This window comes from Trichechus manatus, unplaced genomic scaffold (assembly GCF_000243295.1).
Source record: "Trichechus manatus latirostris isolate Lorelei unplaced genomic scaffold, TriManLat1.0 scaffold00126, whole genome shotgun sequence".
In the NCBI taxonomy this organism is placed as follows: Eukaryota; Metazoa; Chordata; class Mammalia; order Sirenia; family Trichechidae; genus Trichechus; species Trichechus manatus.
In genome coordinates, this window is record NW_004444062.1 from 4,921,829 (window position 1) to 4,940,753 (window position 18,925).

The following is an 18,925-nucleotide window of genomic DNA, read 5'->3' on the forward strand; positions in this document are numbered from 1 at the left end:
TCCCTACTTGTCTAAAGCTCCCCTAAGTTTCGGAACACCACAGTTTTTTCAGACCTAAAATTTAAGCCGCTGTAAGACGTACATCCTATTCCTGTCTAAAGCCATTACTGGCTGCCTTTGAGTAAACCTGCTTTTAATTTTAAATCCAGAAGCAAAGCTTCTGCTAGTACCTGAAATACCTTGTCCACACTAAATTTACACACAACAAACGACTCATAAATTTATAATTTTAATAAGCACTAAGTATGTATATTAAAATATATTTTAAAAGCTCATGCATAAAAATAGACTTACGATACCTTAGGGGGATTAAATGGATATGTTTCTGGTATTTTTATCTCTAGTTGGTATCTTCCTCCTAAAAAATGGGGGAAAACAGAAAGTTAACAATGCTCTTTGCCTCAAATATATGATGCCAAAATACTGACAGAACTTTTGAAACCATGTATTATTTTATACTCAATTACAGTAAATTTGTTATAGAGTTGAAACGCAAAAAGAAAATAAACAAAAGTACAAGTTTTTAATTTAAAGGTTATTCAAAGCATACAGAATACCCATTTCATACAGATATATATCAAATACATCAAACCTACAGACAATCCAATGCCAAAGATTTTATCAGTACAATTAATTAGTACTATATGTACTAGTTAAAACCATTTCCTTTTGCTTTGTCTAGTCCACACTGTTAAGAGTTTTGAATAACAGGAAAATGGGAAAGAAAAAAAATAGAAAGAAGGCAAGGAGGTACAAAGGCATAGATGGTACAAAGGCAAAGAATATGGATTATCCCATAAACTGAAAAATCTAATTCTAACAGTCTCTCAAATGCAAAAATGTCCCTATCTTTTAACTTGTACCCTAAATAAAACGCCAACACTTCATGTTAAAATTTTGAAAGCAATATCCAGAAACAAGACAAGTGGTCAGCATAAAGACAAAATATTGTTTCTTCCTTTAAGAAAACATAAAGCTTTACAAAGAAGTTTTAACTAGCAATCTATAAATGGAAGGTAATATTCTGTTTTGGTTTGAAGTTACCTTGAACAACTAGCAGTTAAATAAGTATATAAAAAGTTTATCTAGTTTCCTATAACTTGGTTATTCAAGCAGATGATAACCAGCTCTCAGGAAAGTCTCAAGCGGGATGTCTTGCACTGGATGAGAGGCTGGATTTGAACTCTAACTGTAAGAAACCTTCCAATTTAAGAATTTATGACCATTAACATAGAATACTTACAATTACAAAACACACCAAATAAAACAGTACTACAAAAATATTGGCAGATGAAATTATGTCTCAGATTTGCTTCAAAATAATCAAAGGATGGATTAAATTTAAAAAAAAAAAAGCTGACCATAAGTTGACAGTTATTAAAGCTGGGTGATGAATACATGGAGGTTCCCTGTAGTATTCTTCTTTTGTCTGTATCTGAAATTTCTGTAATAAAAAGTAAAATAAAATCTGCACAACAGGCATTATTGACTTCAAAATTCCACACATTTAGTTCTTGAAAAAGTCAAAAGAAGGGAACTGGACTTCCTAACTGTATCCTGGATTCTCTCAAATCTCTCTCCTCCACTGTTACGAATGGATGAGTACAGATCTGAGGGAAAAATATAAAAAAGTATTTTACTTGGTACCACTTTCTTCAAAGCCCTTTTGTGTTCCATTTCTTCTTTTAATTCTTTTAATAAAATCCCATAATGCTGATGCATGAGCTGAACTGGATGCCTGAATCATAGAGCATATAGTAGCAGTGAAATATAAAGAAAAGTTGTCGAAACAAAAGAAACAATAACAAAAAAAGACAGGTAAGAGAAGGGCCCTGAGGAAATTTGTAAATACAGAGATAGCTATTTGTGTTCAGATTTAATACCGCTAGCCTCAAATATCATGCTGGCCTGAGTAATACATAGGCTCTTCTTTTTCCTTGCTAAGAATTTCATTTTTTCTGATTAAATTCCAGATTATTTTCTCTTTAACCTTTCATACAAAGTTCCTCTTTGCTGAATGTCCAAAAACAACCTCTTAAAAGCAGTGTGAGAGCTCCAGAGGAGTTACATAAACAATGCTGGACTCTAAAGTCCCCAAAATCCTACTTCTACTCCATATGCTATTAATATACTCTATCTTGCATTATTACTCAACAACTTTTAATACAGGACTATTATAGCATTAACCATAGTATTATTTGATATATATGAGGGCAACACAACTAAGGAAATCTTATGATAAGTTACTTTATTCATGTTATAACAGCTTTCACTACAAAACATGTTACTTTCACCATAAAACATTTACTTATTGAAAAATAGCTTTTAAAATTAAAACTTTATAATTTTTAAGTTTAACTCAATGCAAAGGGGTAATGAGTGAGATTTATAAAAATACACATCAACAAAGTTTCCACAAATTTAGAAGAACTCTTGGGAAAAAAGGCTCAAGCACTAAAAATAAAACTCTTACATTGCCAATAAGCTATTAAAACAAAAGAAGTTAAGAAAATTGAGCTAAGCAACATGTACAATAAGGCAATTTTTCCCTGGCTATTCTACTTTTCATCTGATTACTTTAAATGCTACATAAAATAGCTGCCTCTTTACTTAATGATGATTTCTGCCTTAGCTTTCAAGGTTTGGATTTGCAAAAAAAATAAAACCTCAAAAAAACAGCAAAAGCTTGCAATAAATATTATCAAAATATTTTATCCATGTACAAATTTGAAAGAGCACCTAAGTTTATGTCCTTGAACGGTGCTTTTCCTAACAAAATGAAAAGCTTCAACAGTTTTATGAGAAAAAAGAATAGAATTTAAGTTAATCTATCTTAAAGACAAACGTATCTCAAACATAATAAAAGCATATTAAAACAAAACTTATTGAAATATTAGCGTCATTTTAGCAGCAGCAGGAGAAATAAGCACTTAAAAATGATCAAATCTGTTTCTAATCAATAAAGAATATGGTGTATTTGTAATCTATCTTACAAATAGACGTGCATTATCCAAATTTTAGAAAATCATCTACTTACTACGGGTTACTAAGAAGATAATATGTGCCTTATTTATAAAAACTGATTTGTTGGAAGAGCTCTAGAATGATACTGTTATTGCCCTATTCTGTTTTTTAGCAATATGTCTAAACAACCTAAAAAAGTAATTCAAGAATATTTATAATGCTTACCTTCAAGAAGCTAGTATATCATTACAGCTACACAGAATATCTGCTATTAAGACAAGTACTTGACTTTTATAAGGTAACTGAGGGTTGCTATGAGTTGGAATTGACTCAACAGCAATAGGTTTGGTTTGTTTTTGGAAGGTCTCTTCTCCATTTAATGAGTGTAAAAAAGACTAAACAAAATAGCATCCATGAAAACATCCACACTAGGCCTGGTATATATTAGGCCCTCAAGAAACAATATGAAAAACTAAATGGTGATGTCTAGCAATGGCTCATATCATGAACTATGAAACAGAAAATAAAATTTTATCATTTAAGAACTGGTAGCATTTGCCAGAGACATCCTAAGGGTTTAAAAAATTTAATGGAAACAATATTCTAGAATACTAGACTTTTCTGAAAGTTTTTTGGTAACTGCTCATTACAGAATTGTAGAACCACCACATTCAAAGTAGACATAATCACCACTTCCAATATTCAGTCAATTCTGATTTACTCAAAAGCAGAGTGATTAAAAGCATAGGCTTTGAAGTCAAAAGCAATGACTCAAATCTCAGCTCTGCCACTTATTAGATGTTTGACTTTAGATAAGTTACTTAACTTCTTTGAGCTTAGGGTTCTTCATCTGAAACAATAATAACTGTACTTATACCTCATAAAATTTGTTACAAGGACTGAATGAGAAAATATATGTAAGGCTCCTATAAAAGCTCAGTAAACAATATTACTACAAATTCTGTTATTCTGTTTCTATTAAGCAAATATTTGAATGCCTATTATATGCAAGAACCTGATTATGCTATAAAACTCACATTTACTCATTACTAAAGATCTGACTAATGAGGAATTAAAAAACTATAAAGCTTCTTTCTGTATTTTACCACCCAATTCCATGGTCTAAAGTAGCTACAGACTTAGGTTGTGAACACAAAGTTCAGCAAAGCTGCCTTTCTTTTCTACGTGTCTTTGTTAAACAATGACTCAAAGTTCCTCTAAATAAAGAAAATTAAATATTTGGTCTACAGCCTGTATATAAAAACATACGAATGAATGAAATACTAAATAAGAAATTGGCAAAAGGAGCTTTAAAAACAAAACATTTTATCAGTCAAAAATTTAAGGCAAGGCTTGTTATAAATACCACAGGGCAGACAACTGAGAGTCTATAGTCTCTTTAAAAGTTAAAGGCTTAACATACCACGTTTTACACTGTTAAGTTCTAACCTGTATAACCTATAACTTAGCTCTGCTAAATCTATTTTGGGGAAAGGAAAAAATTAGTTAAAATTTAGTAAGAAAATTGGTCTAGAAAAATATCTAAGTTTATTTAAAAATTGCTGCATATCCTAAGCCAAATAAAGTTAGCATCTATGTAGTTTACAGCTGCTAAAGATTATTCTGATTTAAATGTTTCAGACAAGTTCTAATATGCACAATATTTTGATACACAAAAAGTACTTGCCTTCATATGGTGTGTCTGGAGGTCCTGCTATTTCTCCTCTTAATTCTGTAAAATTCTCATCTACAAGATCTACTTTAATTTGATTTTTGCTCGTCTTAAAAATAAACAGAAAATAAATGTTAGTTATGTCAGCAAGAATAAAGCCTATTTTAAAGTATTATCTATAAAAATTTTTGAAACCCCCTTTTTCAAAAACTTGATTGTCTGCTCTAGTAAAAATGAGTCTGTTTATCAAGGACTTAATTAACCAGTTTCAAGAATATCTAAGACAAAATAACAAAATTTTACTTCATTGCTTTTAATGAAATAACACCACTTCAACCAACAGTATAATGGCTTGTTGACTTTATAGGAATGTCATTACAGAAAAACAGTAGACAACTATTTTATGTCTGCAAACTCCATGTATGTTAGATCCAAAGTGATAAATCCATTCATCTGTAGATGAACACTGCTATATTATTCCTATTCCTCTAGGCTATATGGGTTCTGTCCAGATAAAAAGAAAATCCAGAGTCCTTAAAAGTCATTTAGGCTATAAATTCTCACTTGAATTATGCAAAATTGACTGAAATACTACACCATCCACTAGGATGTTGAAAGCTCTAGGCCATCTAATTAATTTTTCTTCCCATGAAAATTCTCAAAGCTTAAATGCCTCACCAGAATCTTCTAATGACTTCTTCAATTTGTCTTTTCTGCTTAGTTTGCTTCAAAGAAAAGGGTAACTTGATTTTTCAAAAAGATTCTCTTTAAATTTATCTACATCTACTCATTTTGCAATTTACACTTCTGAAAGTACTTTGACATCTGTAACATCACTTGAGTCTCAAAAATCAGTCTACTTTCAGTCATCAGTGGCCTTAAATAATTCAGAAGACCTTCTTATAGGATTCACATAAACATTCACAAATATCTGCCTGCAAATGAGCTCTCCACTTACATTTTTAAATCTATACTACAGTACCTTACTGGTCTGTATTCCTAATACAGTCAATCCTCCACTTCTCTGAAATTTTTAACATAAATCTCTAAAACACAAATTATGTTTTCACTTTTGTATGTCAGAGTCCATATTTTACCTAACTGACACAACATATTCACATTTCTTATATAAAAAAAAAAGGCTTGCATAAGATTTTCAAGAGTTAATATTTGCTTTTGAATCCACCTTCTTTAACTTACTGGACGGAACAGTGTAAGAATTGCTGTTTTAAGGTTCTTGGCTCCTCATCTTCACCCCTCCCACTACAGCGGATACTAGTTTTACTCTTTTTTATACTGAAGTTTTAGTACCGACTGTGCGGTACAGAAACAATATATAACTTTCAAACCCCAAATTTTAAAGATTTCATATGACTCCTAATTAATCTAAATTTGTTTTGTAGTAAGAACATAGGATTAAAAACTTACTTTCACATATTTTAAAAACATTCTAATTAGTCCTGCTGTATTTCACAAACCTTTTTACATTTGGGATTAGTATTACACGTTTTTCTGAAAATATTTTTGCCCAAAAAATGTAATTTAATTATAAACATACATTTATAAGAAACTTTTTCTCCCTATGGCCTAAAAAAAATCATCATCATCCTTGGTACTCTGTGGTAGAAGACAAAAAGTATAATTTTAGCAATGGTAAAAATACTTTGTCCAGTATGTGTAAGGATAAATAATATTAAAAAAAAAAACTGCGAACAAACATCAGACTTTCACTGACCTATTAAGAAGCCACATTTCTCCCCTAAGATCTCTAAGTAAAACAAGAGTAACCAGATTTTATAAATCATCAGTGCTTTTAAAGTTCTCTATAGCTTCCTATATACCCTCCTACCTGCCCCAAAATTAACTCTAAAATGGTAGGATACTAAAGGACCTGGTTTGACTAAAGTTTGGGGGAGGGAAGGAGGAGGTAACAGAGATTAAAAGGCTGCTCTCTAGCACCGTCCCAAGTATCTGGTTAGTAAAATGCTAAATAAACAATTATTAATTTTTATACCTCTGTCATTATTTTGTCCACATCACCCCCCCCAAAATGGGTAGTTTTTTCACTCTAGAGAAAACACTATTAGTGTATGAAAAATTTACTAACTCAGCTCAAGAAAATATCATGAGGAATCCTGTTATATGGAAGCATTCTACATGGCCTAGAATGGGGTTTTTAGTACAGATAACTGAAGATAAAAGAAATTGGGAAGCTAAAGGCAAAAATATTTCACAGCTCATTAATTTTTTCATCAAGAAACAATTATCCTTTAAATACTTCAGTTTAATTCAAACATCCAGTTATTTCATAATCCAAACGGCCAAGCTCAACTGTCCCCACAAACTTAAAATTGTTAAGGCAAAGGAATGTACTACGGGGAAGACTCGGAAAATGGCGAAAGTTGACTGCATCTGAAAAGGCATGGCTTTTGGAGTGAGACAGACATGAACTGAATCCCAGTTCTGCCATTTACTTGTGGTATAAATTCAGCAAATCACTAACAACTACCTCTCAATTTTTTACTACAAAATGAGATTACTTATCTCAGAATTAAACGAGTCTCCTGGACAGAAGTAAAAAGCACAGTTATCCTTCCTCTAACCAATAGGAACTACAAAACCTCTGATTTCAAAGTCCTTTATAAAATTTATTTCACAATTATTTCCAGTCTGAGGATGAAACGGTAATTTCTAACAATAAACAAATAAATCAATGTATCATGCATTTCGATGATCACAACAATCAAGGAGGCTAAAGCTTTGGATGAAACCTTGAAGAATGTGTGTGTGCATCTTTTGTGAGAACAGCTGCAAAAGCTGTTTTTCTATACTTTATTCTTTCAACTCAGCTAAACATGCAGAGGGAACTCTGGTACCAGTGTTGGTTTTACTTGTGTTCCCTTGGAGCTCTAACCCATTTCTAACACATAAAAGGGAAAGAGATGAATAAAACTAGGAAACAATTTTAAACTATTTTATTAAGATATAACTGACATAAAATATGCAAAGTACCACACAATTTTGAAGCTAATTTAGATGTGGTAAATAAATGAACATTACTGCTAACAAGCAACAGTGCAAAATGTAAAGTAGTTCTAGTAGATTTCCAGGGCCAAGTATCTCAGTGAACTGATACAGCAATAATTAAAAAAACAAACAAAAAACATTCTTTCAAATATTTACTGAGGTCTACTATATGCCAGAAAGTGATCTCAAGTGTTAGTGAATAAAACTAAGTCCCTGCCCATTTGGAGCTTATATTCTAGTAGGAAAAACTAAAATGGAATGATTTTATTATACAAGCACTACCTATGAGGTATATTGTTGTTTAATCTGTTTAAAACTTACTAGCTATGTGACCTTGAGCAAGTTAATTAACCTCTTCATGCCTCAGTTTCATCCTCTGTCAACTGAGGATTATAATGGCACCTACCTCATAGGGTTCATAGGTGAATTTAATGAATTAATACAGTGTATAGAACAATGGCTGACACGTGTTGAATTTAACATTGTAATATGTTGAGTTTTGATAAAGGTGTTACAGGAGAAAATTCCCACCCCAAATGAATATTGTATAATTTTTTTTATAGTGTAGTTTATGACACTAGTCTCACTTCTATTTATTCTGGAAAATCTGCTTTCTAAAGTAAAATTTAAATACAAATTTCAGATAAGACAATTCTCAATTTCTCTAAAGTTATAGATAATTCTCATTCGATATAAAGAATCATATGAGAATTATCATAAATAATTATCATAAATGAATTTTCATTTCCTAGTCAAATTACAGCTACCAAAATTTACAGGCACTGATCATTACCATGCAAATAAATGTGAAGTTCAATTTTTTCTAATTTGTTGAAAATGAGACTTAAAAGACTTAACAGTTGCCATTATTTTCTCATAATTTAAAATAAATGGCTTATCTTTCCCTACTATTCTAAGTCCCACAAAAGAAGATCTTTGCCAGTTTGAACCCATCCAGAAGCACAAATTGCAAAGGGGGAAAAAAAAAACTTTACAAAGAGATTGGGTAGTTACCACCTAAACCATCACCACTAACCAATGAGACAATCTGATATTACATATCTACTCTATATTATATACCTACTAAAGAGCCATGAGTCGGAATCAACCCGACAGCAATGGGTTTGGTTTTTGTTTGTTTTTTAAGGAGCCCTGATGGCACAGTGGTTAAAAGCTTGGCTGCGAACCAAAAGGTCCTGCAGGTTCAATTCACCAGTTGCTCCTTGGAAACCCGACAGCAACTCAGTGGGAACAGGTTTGCTTTTCTGGTTTAAGAAGCCCTGGTTGCACAGTGGTTAAACACTCAGCTACAAACTGAGAGGTTGGAGGGTCGAACCCACTGTGGCTCCGAGCGAGAAGACCTGGTGATCTGCTTCTGTAAAGATAACCCACAGGAAACCCTAAGGGGCAGTTCTACTGTCTTATAGGGTTGCTACGAGTCAAAATTGACTCGATGGCACACACCAACAACAATATGATTTAATATGAAGTAAACATTACCCTTGGAGTCTTCTTGCAAATAATGTTTAACCTGAAGCTAATCAAACCTTTACACCTAAACTCCCAGTTTACAGGTAATACGAGTTAAAGCATAACAGTGGGAAAATGAAAAAGTAGTAAGTCAAATCCCCAGGATTTTCAAGCATCAATGAGAGAAGGAAGGTGTGTGTGGAAAACTATCATACATTTTAAAAGACCAGAAAAAAATATCTAAATGAAATATGTGAACTCTGAATGGATTCTGGTTTTAAAAAAACAGCTACAAAAGACATTTTTTAGTTAACTGGGGAAATATGAACATGCACTTGAATATTAGATGGTATCAAGGAATTATTTTTCTTAAGTAGGATAACGATACTGTGGTTATACTGTTGGCCCTCCATATCCATGGGTTCCAGAACCACGGATTCAACCAACCACAGATCAAAAATATTCAGAAAAAAAAAAGTTTCAAAACAGCAAAACTTGAATTTGCCATACACCGAGCACCAAGCACTACAACGAATCCATGCTAATGAAGTGATGTGTAGGCATGCCCTGCTGTAGCCTCTCACCATTTCACAGATCCGCAGTCTCTCTCCAGCACTCATGTGAGCACTGTTCACCTTGCGTCTCATTCGTTTGCTACCTGTGTGCACGCTTTGTTTCTGTGAAAAAATGGCCCCTAAAAAGCAATTAAGTGGTCAAAGCAATTCCTCAAGGACTAAGTGGGAGGGGGTTGAGGAGAGCAAGAGGAAGGAGTTTAAGGCTAGTAAGGGATGGCTGGCTAGCTATGGAAAGCGCTACAGACTCAAGAACTGAAAGATTATGGAGAATCAGCACTGGCTTATGCCAAGGCACCATCAGCATTCCCAGAAGAGCTCAAGAAACTCATAGAAGAGAAAGGCTACCTTCCAGAGCAAGTCTTCAGTTGTGATGAAACAACTATTTACATTGTATTAGGTATTATAAGTAATCTAGAGATGACTTCAAGTATACGGTAAGATGTCTGTCGGTTATATGCAAATACGACTCCATTTTACACAAGGGACTTGAGCATCCAAAGATTTCTGTATCCGCTGGGGGGTCCTGGAACCAATCTCCTGTGTATACTGACAGACAACTGTATAGAAGAAGATTAGGAGATGCATGCTGAAATTTTTGGTAGTGAATTGTAACAGCAACCTTCAAATAATTCAGCAAAATATGGTAAAATGTTAGTAACTGTCCAGTCTAGGTGGTGAGGTATAAGTGTACTGTTTTTTCAATTTTTCCACTTAAAAATGTTCTTAATAAAAAAGTTAGATAAAAAATGGGACAGTTGATTTTCTGTATTTAACTTCTATGTTTTAAAGGTGAGAATATGATAAAATGGGCAGCCTCATACACTGCCAGTACTAGGGTAATTGAGAATATTAAAAGTTCAGGTATTATGACCCAGTTACTTTTTTTTCTCCTCCCTAGGAATCTATCTTAGGGAAATAAACTCAGATAAAGATTATTAAAGATTTCCACTGAGCATCATATAGTATAGTAGGAAAAAACAGAAACTTCAATGTTTAACAAAAGACTGGTTAAAAAAGTCAAGTAGTAAAATCATTTAAAAAAAGAATTATTTAATGCCATGAAGAAAACGTAAAATATATCAAAAGGAAAGAAAAAAGCGAAATAGTACACATATTAAGATTCTGACTTGGTAAAAAGAAAAAAGAATGTTAATGTCAATAGTAGCTATCTTGTGGTTGATGAGATTGTGGCTTACTTTTGATATCCTTGCAGCACGTCTTCTAAATTCTCACAGAATAGCAAAGGAGACAAGAATTGTCTTGTCCCTATAAATATTAATAGGCTGTAAGCTCTTATCCCCATTGTTACCCCTGTGATTTTGTCTCACCAATCACTGCACCTTCTCTGAAATTCAAGTTTTTCAGATTCCTGATCTCCTTGGATTATGTTCACTTACTTTTTTTTTCTTTTAAATAATATTTTATTGTATTTTTTGGTAAAAGTTTACACAGTAAGTTAGGTTCTTACTTGACAATTTCCACACAAACTGTTCAGTGACATTAGTTACATTTTTCCTAAGGTGTCAACATTCTCTTTAATTGTGTTCTGATTGTTCTCTATTCAGTACTCTAGTTTCCTTGCCCCCTTCTCACATTTGCTTTAGAGTAAATGTTGACCTTTTGGTCTTATACAGATGGTTTTTTAGTAATATGGGTAATTATCCTTTACTTTGTGTGCCATTCTGCTACTTCACTAAAAGGTGACCTCAGCAGATAGTTTCGGTTCAATATTTAAAGAGTGTCTCATGCCATCCTCTGGTCTCAACTGGTCCAGAGTTCTTTTTTAAGAACTTAAGTTTCATTCTACATTTTTCTCCCATTCCATCCAGGACCATCTATTGTGACTCTAGTCAGAACAGTCAGTGGTGGTAGCCAGACATCATCTAGTTCTTCTCGTCTCAGGGTAGATGAGGTCGTGGCTCATGCAGGCTAGCAGCCTTGTAGACTTGTTTCTTCTCTGGTATTTTGGTTGCCTTCTTACTCTTTTACTCCTGACAAGTAGAGACCAACAGCTGTATTTTAAATTCACTTTTGTACTCCAAATCTAGCAGTTGACTGGCTTCTTTGAAATCTGACCATTTCTCAATCATTACGAATTACCCTAATGTCCTCACTTTCCTCCTTATCCAGCTTAGATTCCATGGCATTCATTATAGTCACTCCCTTGAAAATACTTTTGTCAACCTTAATACTTTCTTCCTTTGTGGTACTCACATGGCAAAGCCCCAATGTAAGTTAAATTCACTCTTCCAATAAATCAAAAAAACTTCCTCTCTGTGTCTGCCCCAAGCAGCTAAGCATTGCTGGAGGAAAACACAAAACCATCATTAATTGGTCTCATGTTAAATTCAAAACCACAAATCCCAAATGGACATTTAACACTGCCCAATAATTCTACTCCAAAACGGCTATTATACAACTTTTCATTCTCTTTAAAACTCTTACTCTCTTCTCTCACATCTTCACTCTCAGATAACCTTAACTCATTATTTCAAGAAAACAATTTAGAGAGAAATGGTGGTGTCCTCCCATGTCCCAAACTACCTGCATCTAAATCTATGTTCTCTGCTCTCCTGCTACTATGAATATTAAGTGTCTCTGCTCCTATTAAAGATCAATTCCTCTACTAATGCTGTGGATACCATTCTCTCCGTTCTTCTCAAAGACTCTGTACTTTCAATTATTTCCCTTCTCAGGAGAATGAAGAACACCAAAGACACAAGAAAAGTAGTAGCCCAAAAGACAGAAAGGGCCACATAAACCAGAGACTTCATCAGCCTGAGACCAGAAGAACTAGATGGTGCCCAGCTACCACCAATGACTGCCCCGACAGGGAACACAACAGAGAGTCCCGGATGAAGCAGAAAAGAGGTGGGGTGCAGCACTCAAATTCTAACAAGAAGACCAGACTTAATGGTCTGAGACTGGTAGCACCCCAGAAGGCATGGCCCCTGGATTCTCTATCAGCCCAGAACTAAAACAATTTCTGAGGCCAACTCTTCAGACAGGGATTGGACTGGACTGTGGGACATGAAGTGACACTCGTGAGGAGTGTGCCTCTTAGCTCATGTAGATACAAGAGACTAAACGGGCAGCTTCTGTCCAGAGGTGAGATGGGAAAGCAGAGAGGGTTAGGAGCTGGCTGAATGGACATGGGGAATCAGGGGTGGAAAGGAGGAGTGTGCTGTCACAGCATAGGCAGAGCAATTGAGAGTCACATAACAACGTATGTATACATTTTTGTATGGGAAAAAAAAATTATTTCCCTTTGCTCCAGCACAATCAATTCCTCCTCAGACCACTAACATACCACATCCTCTAGTATCTTCCAGAATTAAAAAAAAAAAAAAAAAAAAAAAAACTCCTTCAAGTCATATTCTTCTCCAGCTATGGTCTCTCTTCTATGCTCCCCTGTCAAAGCAAAACTCTTTAACAGAACTGGTGACAGCTGCCACTTTTTCCACTCACATTCTCTTAGCAACCCACTCCAGTCAGGCTTCCATCTGCACCATTCCAATGAAAATATACTTGTCAAGGTCACCAATGACCACTACACTACATATTCAATGGTCATTTCTTCCATTCTGCAACATGACAAACCTGACCCCCCATTCTTCTTGAAACAGTTCTCTCTCGGCTTCGAGGACAACACTCTCCTGGCTTTCCTAATACATCATTGATAGCACACTCTCATTATCCTTTATTATTTCTCCTTGGTTCAGCTTTAAATCGTCCTGGGGCCCAAGACAAAAACCAGGCCTCTGTTCTTGATCCCCTCCTTTTCTAACCAAATTCTCCCAGAGTTAAGTCACCCAGTCTAGGGCTTTAAATATATCATCTCTATCTCTGTGATGCCCAAATCTCTCTCTAGACCTGACCTCCAGACTCATATATTCAACTGCTCACTTGCTATTTCCCTACCTTAAAACCTAACAAGGAAAAGCAAAATTCCTGATCTTCCTCCGTATCTACAATTTGCTCCTCCCTGACTCTTTCCATCTAAGAAATTAGCACCATTATCTAGCTAGCTGCTAAAGACAAAAATTTAGGTGTTTTTCTTTTTTTTTTTTTTATTGTACATTAAGTGAAAGTTTACAGAGCAAATTAGCTTCCCATTCAATAGTTTGTACATAAAGTGTTCCATGACATTGGTTTCATTCCCCACAATGTATCAGTACTCTCCCCTTTACTATCCTAGTTTCCTCGTTTCCTTTCGTCCTGATTTTCTACCCCTTCCTGCCTTCTAATCTTTGTTTTTGGGCAAATGTTGCCCTTTTAATCTCATATAACTGTTTGTTCTACGGAGCTCATTCCTCTCGGGTGTTACTGTTTATTTTATGGGTGTCTATAGTTTGGCTGAAAGGTGGTCTCCAGGAATGGCTTCAGTTCCAGTTCAGAAGGCTGTCTTAGGGCCATAGTCTCCAAGATTCCTCCAGTCTCTATCAGACTAGTAAGTTTGGTATTTTTTGTGAATTTGACTTTTGGTTCTACAATTTTTTTTTTAATTCTGTTTATTTTGTTGCTGCTGTTGTTGAGAACATACACAGCAAAACACATACCAATTCGGCAGTTTCTTCCTACACAATTTAATGACACTGATTATTACATTCTTGAGTTGTACAACCATTCTCATCCTCGTTTACTGAGTTGTTCCTCCCTCCTTAACATAAACTCACTGCCCCCTAAGGTTCCTGTCTAATCTTTTGAGTTGCTATTGTCAATTTGATCCATATAGTTCTCAAAAGAGCGTAATGCCCTCAAGGCAGATCTTTTTTATTAGTTAAGCGAAACTACCACTCAGTTTTAGGATGACTTCAGGGGATATTTTTGGTTTAGGGTTTGAAGATTATCTCAGGGCAATAGTTTCAAGGGGTTCATCTAGCCTCCATGGCTCCAGAAAGTCTAGAGCCTATGAGAATATGAAATTCTGTTCTACATTTCCCCCCTTTCATCAGGATTCTTCTATGGAATCTTTGATCAAAATGTTCAATAATGGCAAGCCAAGCACTATCCAGTTCTGGTCTCATGGCAAAGGAGGTAGTTGTTTATAGAGGCAACTAGCCATATATTCCATATCCTCCTATTCCTGACTCTCCTCCTTTCTCTGCTGCTCCAGGTGAAGACAGACCAATTGTTGAGCCTTGGATGACCACTTGAAAGCTTTTAAGACCCCAGGCACTACACAACAAACTAGGAGGTGGAACAGAAGCACTAAACATGTTATTAAGCCAAGTAACTAGGATGTCCCCTGAAACCATAACCCCAAACCTCCAAACTAAAGGACCAAATTCCATGAGGTGTTTGGTTGTACATAAGCAGCCTCAGCAGCTACTTTTTGTTTTTGTTGTTGTAAATATATCACACAACTTTTGCCAATTCAACTTTTTACAGGTGTACAACTTACTGATAGCCAATTACAATAAACAGCTGTGCAACCCCACACTTTAATCAATGTGATTTTTCCATCACTCTTAATCTGCTTTTTCCCCCTCCCTCCCACCCCTGGTAACCACTAATAAACTTTGGTCTCTATACAACTGCTGTTCTTGTCTTTTATATAAGTGAGGTCATACAATATTTGTCCTTTTGTGACTGGCTTATTTTGCTCAGCATAATGTTTTCAAGCTCCATCCATACTGTAGCATGTATCAAGACTTCATTTTTCCAACCAGCTGAGTAGTATTCCACCATATGTATCCCATTTTGCTTACACATTCATCTGCTGATGAGCACTTAGGCTGTTTCCACATTTTGGTTATGGTGAATAGTGCTACAATGGACACTGGTGTACAAATCTCTTTTTGAGTCTCCACTTCCAAGTTTTTTAGGTATATACCTAAGAGTGTAATTGCTGGGTCATATGTCAGTTTTATTTTTACTCTTTTTTAGGAACTGCAACACTGTTTTCCAGAACGGCTGTACCATTTTGCATTCCTACCAAAAATGGATATTGCTCTATAATTTTTCTCCCACTCTGCCCAGGAGCCTCTGTTGTGATCACAGTCAGAGTGGTTGGTAGTGGTAGCTGGGCACCATGTAGTTCTTCTGGTCTCCAGGTCATGTAAGCTGCAGTTCATGTGGTGCATTAGTCCTGTGGACTAACGGATCCCATGAGCCTTTGGTTTTATTAGCTTCTTTAACTTTTCCTCTCCACCCACATCTAATCTATCAGCAAGTTCTGTTGACTCTATTTTCAAAATATGTCCCAAATCCTTCTATTTCTCTTCAACTCCCTATTCAACCTTAGCCCCAAACTACAATCATCTCTTGGCTAGGCTACCAAGAGTGGCTTCTCAAGTAATCTTCCTCAGTTCATTCTTGCTACCTCCTCCCCCACATGGCAGTGATTACTAGTTGCCTATCCAATTTCCTTTCTTTCCTTCTTCCTTACAAATGAAATTCTGGTTTTAATTGGGAAGCAATGTGCTGAGCTAAAAAACATTTCCTAGCATCCTTTAAAGCAAGAAGTGATTACGTGACACAGTCTTCGCTAAAGAAATAAGAACAGAGTTCTCCCAAGGGGGCTTATGGGAAAGCTCTTTAAAGGGGGCAAACTCAGCTGGCACGTGCTGAACAATTGGTCTCTATTTACCTGGAGCAACACAGAAAGAAGGAGAGTCAGGAATAGGAGGAGGATAGGGAATATGTGGCTAATTGCCTCTATGAACAACTACCTCCTTTGCCATGAGACCAGAAAAACTGGATAGTGTTTGGTTACTATTACTGAACATTTTTATCAAAGATTCCATAGAAGAATCCTGATGAAAAGGGGGGAAATGCAGAACAGAATTTCATATTCTCATAGACTCTAGACTTTTTGGAGCCATGGAGGCTAGATGAACCCCCTCAAACGACTGCCCTGAGATAATCTTTAAATCCTAAACCAAAAATATCCCGAAGTCATCTTAAAACTGAGCAACAGTTTTGCTTAACTAGTAAAAAAGATCTGCCTTGAGCATTAAGCTCTTTTAAGAACTATCTATATGGGATCAAATTGACAACAGCAACTCAAAAGATTAGATAGGAACCTTAGGGGGCAGTGAGTTTATCTTAATGAGGAAGGAACAACTCAGAAAAGATGAGAATGGTTGCACAACTCAAAGAATATAATCAATGTCACTAAAGTGTAGATGTAAAAACTGTTGAATTGGTATGTGTTTTGCTGCATATATTTTCAACAACAGCAACAAAATAAAGTTTAGGAAATAAAAGGTCTTTACAAAAAATAAATAATTCTAAATACGTGTGCATATGTACGTATGTAAAAAAAAAAAAATGAAAGGATATACCAAAACTAAGGTGTGTCTCTGTATATCCAAAATATTTCATAAAAAAACAAAAATTTTTAAAGAAAAGAATTATCTCTAGAATGAGATTACAGGTAATTTTTGCTTTTAATGTAGCTGTCTGCGTTTTCCAAACTTTCTCTATTAATTCAAACTTTCTATTGTAAGCAAATATTCGTTACTTTTATACTTAGAGAAAAGGGTTAAATGTTTCTTCATTATTCATTATGTTACAGTATTAGCTATCTATATGTATACAAAAGTTGATCATCCTAACGTATGCCTAGGTTACTTCCTAATTTACCCTCCTAGTCGCAGTCTAAGGGTTATTCCCAAGGAACTCTTTCCCTAAGGTTAGGCTTCCCCACCCTACATCTACCCTTACTTAAACTGAACAAACACACTTATAACTAGCAGTTCAACGTCTCACTGCCTTACTGGGTCATTACCTACTCCATAAGAGCAAGGATCATATCCACCTTGTTAACAACACAAGTGGCAGACAATAAGTATCTGCTGAATAAATGAAAAAACAAACAAACAAAAAGACCAGAGTTAAAGTAAAGAGTTAAACCACAGGGATACAAGTAATGTCATGTATACTAAATGGATGCCCCTTAAGATCTTCAAAGGGGAAAATTACAAAAGCAAAAAAAAAAAAAAAGATTCCCTTCCCACCACCTTATTTCCCAGTTTCTGGCTTGGACGATCCATCACCCCAATTCAGAACCTGACTATACAATCAACATTTATATGGAACAGAAAGCTAACTTTGCCTGGGGAGTTCCTTTTTTTTTTTTTTTACTGGCACAAACCAGGCATTTAATAATTACTAGTACAATTAGCATACTACTGTAAGCATGTTATGAGCTTTGAATAGTATCATGTCCTAAACATATGTAAAATACTATTAATAACCACGTTTGGACTTGGAGTGGGAGGCAAAGTGAGAATTTACAACCCTAAATTTAGAAATAAATACCTAAGTAATAGAATAGAGATAAGCAAATAGATCAATGACAAAAAATAGAGTACAGGAATAGACCCATATATTAACTCAACAACTGATTTTGAAACCAAGGTACTAAGTCAATCCAACGCGGAAGGAAGTCTTCTTTTTTTTCTCCATATGTGCTTTCTTTTTCTTTTCATTTTTTTAAATTGTACTTTAGATGAAGGTTTACGGGACAAAGTAGCTTCTCATTAAACAGTTAGTACACATATTGTTTCGTGACATTGGATACCAACCCCATGATATGTCAACACTTCCCCTTCTAGACCTTGGGTTCCCTATTACCTGCTTTCCTGTTCCCTTCTGCCTTCTAGTCCTTGCCCTTGGGTTGGTGAGTCCCTTTAGTCACATTTTGTTTTACAGGCCTGTCTAATCTTTGGCTGAAAGGTGAACCTCAGGAGTGACTTCATTACTAAGTTAAAAGGGTGTCCGGGGGCTATATTCTCGGGATTTTACCAGTCTCTGTCAGGCCAGTAAGTCTGCTCTTTTTTTGTGAGTTAGAATTTTGTTCTACATTTTTCTCCAGCTCTGTCTGGGGCCCTCTACTGTGATCCCTGAGAGAGCAGTCGGTGGTGGTAGCCGGGCACCATCTAGTTGTGCTGGACTCAGTCTGATGGAGGCTGTGGTAGTTGTGGTCCATTAGTCCTTTGGACTAATCCCTTGTGTCTTTGGTTTTCTTCATTCTCCCTTGCTCCAGATGAGGTGAGACCACTGGAGTATCTTATTTCATTTATTTATTTATTGTTGTGCTTTAAGCGAAAGTTTACAATTCAAGTTAGTCTCTAATACAAAAATTCATACATACATTGTTTTGTGACCCTACTTGCTCTTCCTGTATTGGGACAGCACACTCTTCCTCTCCACCCCAGATTTCCCGTGTCCCTTCAGCCAGCTCCTGACCCTCTCTGCCTTCTCATCT

General features: G+C 35.4%; 1 protein-coding gene across 4 annotated transcripts in view; it reads right to left on the minus strand.

Moving 5' to 3' along the window:
* Positions 1-18,925, minus strand: part of UBE2K (ubiquitin conjugating enzyme E2 K) — a 61,823-nt gene that overhangs the window by 27,731 nt on the left and 15,167 nt on the right. For 2 of the 4 annotated variants that reach the window (XM_004384661.3, XM_023738935.1), the window contains 2 exons: positions 4,652-4,745; positions 300-358 (listed from right to left, as the gene is read on the minus strand). In XM_004384661.3, the coding sequence (XP_004384718.1) occupies positions 300-358; positions 4,652-4,745 (153 nt within the window). Of the gene's footprint in view, positions 1-299; positions 359-1,361; positions 1,447-4,651; positions 4,746-11,922; positions 12,650-18,925 lie in introns of those variants that run through there. The other 2 variants (XM_023738936.1, XM_023738937.1) reach the window with 2 other exon arrangements.